Source organism: Dendrobium catenatum, unplaced genomic scaffold, assembly GCF_001605985.2.
Source record: "Dendrobium catenatum unplaced genomic scaffold, ASM160598v2 fragScaff_scaffold_1369, whole genome shotgun sequence".
NCBI lineage: Eukaryota > Viridiplantae > Streptophyta > Magnoliopsida > Asparagales > Orchidaceae > Dendrobium > Dendrobium catenatum.
In genome coordinates this window covers 1,009,870-1,012,128 of record NW_021319831.1, presented here as the reverse complement: position 1 = coordinate 1,012,128, position 2,259 = coordinate 1,009,870, and the positions used below count along the sequence as shown (strand labels likewise).

At 42.1% G+C, this 2,259-nt stretch overlaps 1 protein-coding gene across 1 annotated transcript in view; it reads right to left on the bottom strand.

The window, feature by feature from the left end:
* Positions 1 to 2,048, bottom strand: part of LOC110112369 — a 5,861-nt gene extending 3,813 nt beyond the window's left edge. Inside the window, exon 1 of the mRNA XM_020844566.2 lies at positions 1,875 to 2,048. Coding sequence (XP_020700225.2) covers positions 1,875 to 2,048 — 174 coding nt within the window. The remainder of the gene's footprint in view (positions 1 to 1,874) is intronic.
* Positions 2,049 to 2,259: the final 211 nt, after the last annotated feature.

The window sequence follows — 2,259 nt, the reverse complement described above, 5'->3', positions numbered from 1 at the left end:
CTCTCTCTCTCTCTCTCTCTCTCTCTCTCTCTCTCTCTCTCTCTCTCTCTCTCTCCTCGATACAATATTCAAAGATTAGAGTGGTGGCCTTTCTTCCTTCTGGTTGCCTGGTTTTGAGGAGATTGTTAGATTTGTCAAATTTATTATATGTTTATATAGATTATTATCTCCTTAAAGGCCACGGATCATGGATTTTTGAGCTGTGTGGATGAGTTCTCCTTTGACTGACTAATTAGGATACTTGTGCTGAACCTTGGTGTTGTGGGAGGTTAATTGCAATGTAGGGCTTAAGTGTAGTTGGAAGAAAAGGACTCTTGATTTGAGTGTCTTAAACCTTCCCGTCTCTCACTTTTAATGCATTGCAAGTATGTTTCTCTGCTGGTGTTTCAACTGTCAAGTTAGACTTGCACAATCATATTCTTGAACGCCACTGTTATATCCTCAAAAAATTATCTTGATCGAGCATGAATCTAGAAGCAAAATCAAGCCGGAAACTTCAAAAATTAAATCCAGGATGACCCGAACTCCGATTTCAGTAAACTTACAGTCAAACTGAGCGTCTCGGAAATATGAACCCAACGACACCAAATTCGACTCAATCCGAGCCCAAATGAGTCCAAATCAAGGACCCGAAGCGTTGTTGGAAACTTTGAATCACAATTTGAGTTATCAAACAGTTTCCAAACATAACATGCTTATAGGCGAATTGAGCGGCTCGACGATACGAATCCAGCAACCTCAAGATCGATGAATTCCAACATCAGTAAGACCTTCAAATGTCTAACGAACGGTCCTCAATCAAAGGATTCAATATCGGCTGTACATCCGATCCACTCCATCTTTGCCACTGATCTCTCACCTATTTACGGGACATGCCACTCCAGAAATCTATAAATAGACCCCTCATTTCTCTTGAGAGGGGACCGAATCAAGAAGAAGAGATGAGAAGAAGAAGAGAAGAAGAAGAGAAGGATTGGAGGGAAGAAACACCTCCACGACCACCATCGGAATTCGGCTCGACGCCCGAGTGACGCCAGAATTCTGTCTGATGTCTGAGTGATGCCGGAATTCTTATCAATGCCCAAGTGACGTCGAAATTTTTTACAATGCCCAAGAAACGCCAGAATTCTACTTGACACTCAATTGATGCTAGAATTCCGCCTAATCTCCAAGTGATGCCAAAACTCTACCCGACGTTGTAACTGGATTTCAATCTAGAAGTAATTCAATGTAATCTGATCGTCCTAAATTTTAAGGACGGGTCAGACTTTTGTATCTCAAACAAACACTAGTAGAACTCTTTCAACTGGGCATGGCCCCGTGATTTTTTCTCTTTCAGGATTTTCCACGTAAAAATCTCTGTGTTGTTATTTTTCATCTATTTGTGTGCTAGATATCCATACAATGCTGAGATGGAAGTTTTTTAACTCTATCGCTGCGTATATTCTATTCCGTAATAGTTTGGCGCCGTCTGTGAGAAACATCAACAGGCGTAATAGTCCAATCATTGGAGCTTCTCTCTCAAACTACCACCAATCTAGAAATCAGTCTATAAATTATAGACATCCGATATCTTCCTCTTTTTATCCTGGGGGCAAAATGCTACTGGAGAAGGAACCTCGGGCCCTTCCTTAGAAGAGAGAATCCGAAAAATGGAAGAATCTCAGAGCTAGATCCTTTAACTCTTGTGAGAGACTCGGAAGCCAACATTTCCACAACGGGAGAAGGTTCTTCTCCCTCGAGTTCCACCACTAGCCAAAGATGTTCCACTCAAACATCTTCAAGTAGAGATTTAACTTCCTCCGCTAGGAAGACATCCACAATCTGCTAAGATAATGAACTTGTCGATACAACAAGTTCTACACATCCTTCACCCACAACTCGGCAACCTTGCATTCTTCCAGATCTCCCAGAGGACTCATCCCAACGGCACATTGATAAGCTCCCTCACAATGCCCTACATCATGAATTGCGGAGATTTGTACATGAAGATTTCCCCTGAGGAGATGTGAGGCAAATGCATCGACATCAGAGCTTCCAAGAGTCATCACCTTTAATTGAAGTCATTCTTCAGTGCCCTATTCCGGTTGGCTTCAAACTACTAAGCATCTAGTCCTATGACCATACATCTGACCCATATGAGCATATCAATCACTATAGAATGAACATGCATATCCAACAAGCCTCGGATGCACTCCTATGTCCTGTTTTTCCTTCCACACTTAAGAGACAGGCTCGAACGTGATTCTATTCGCTCCA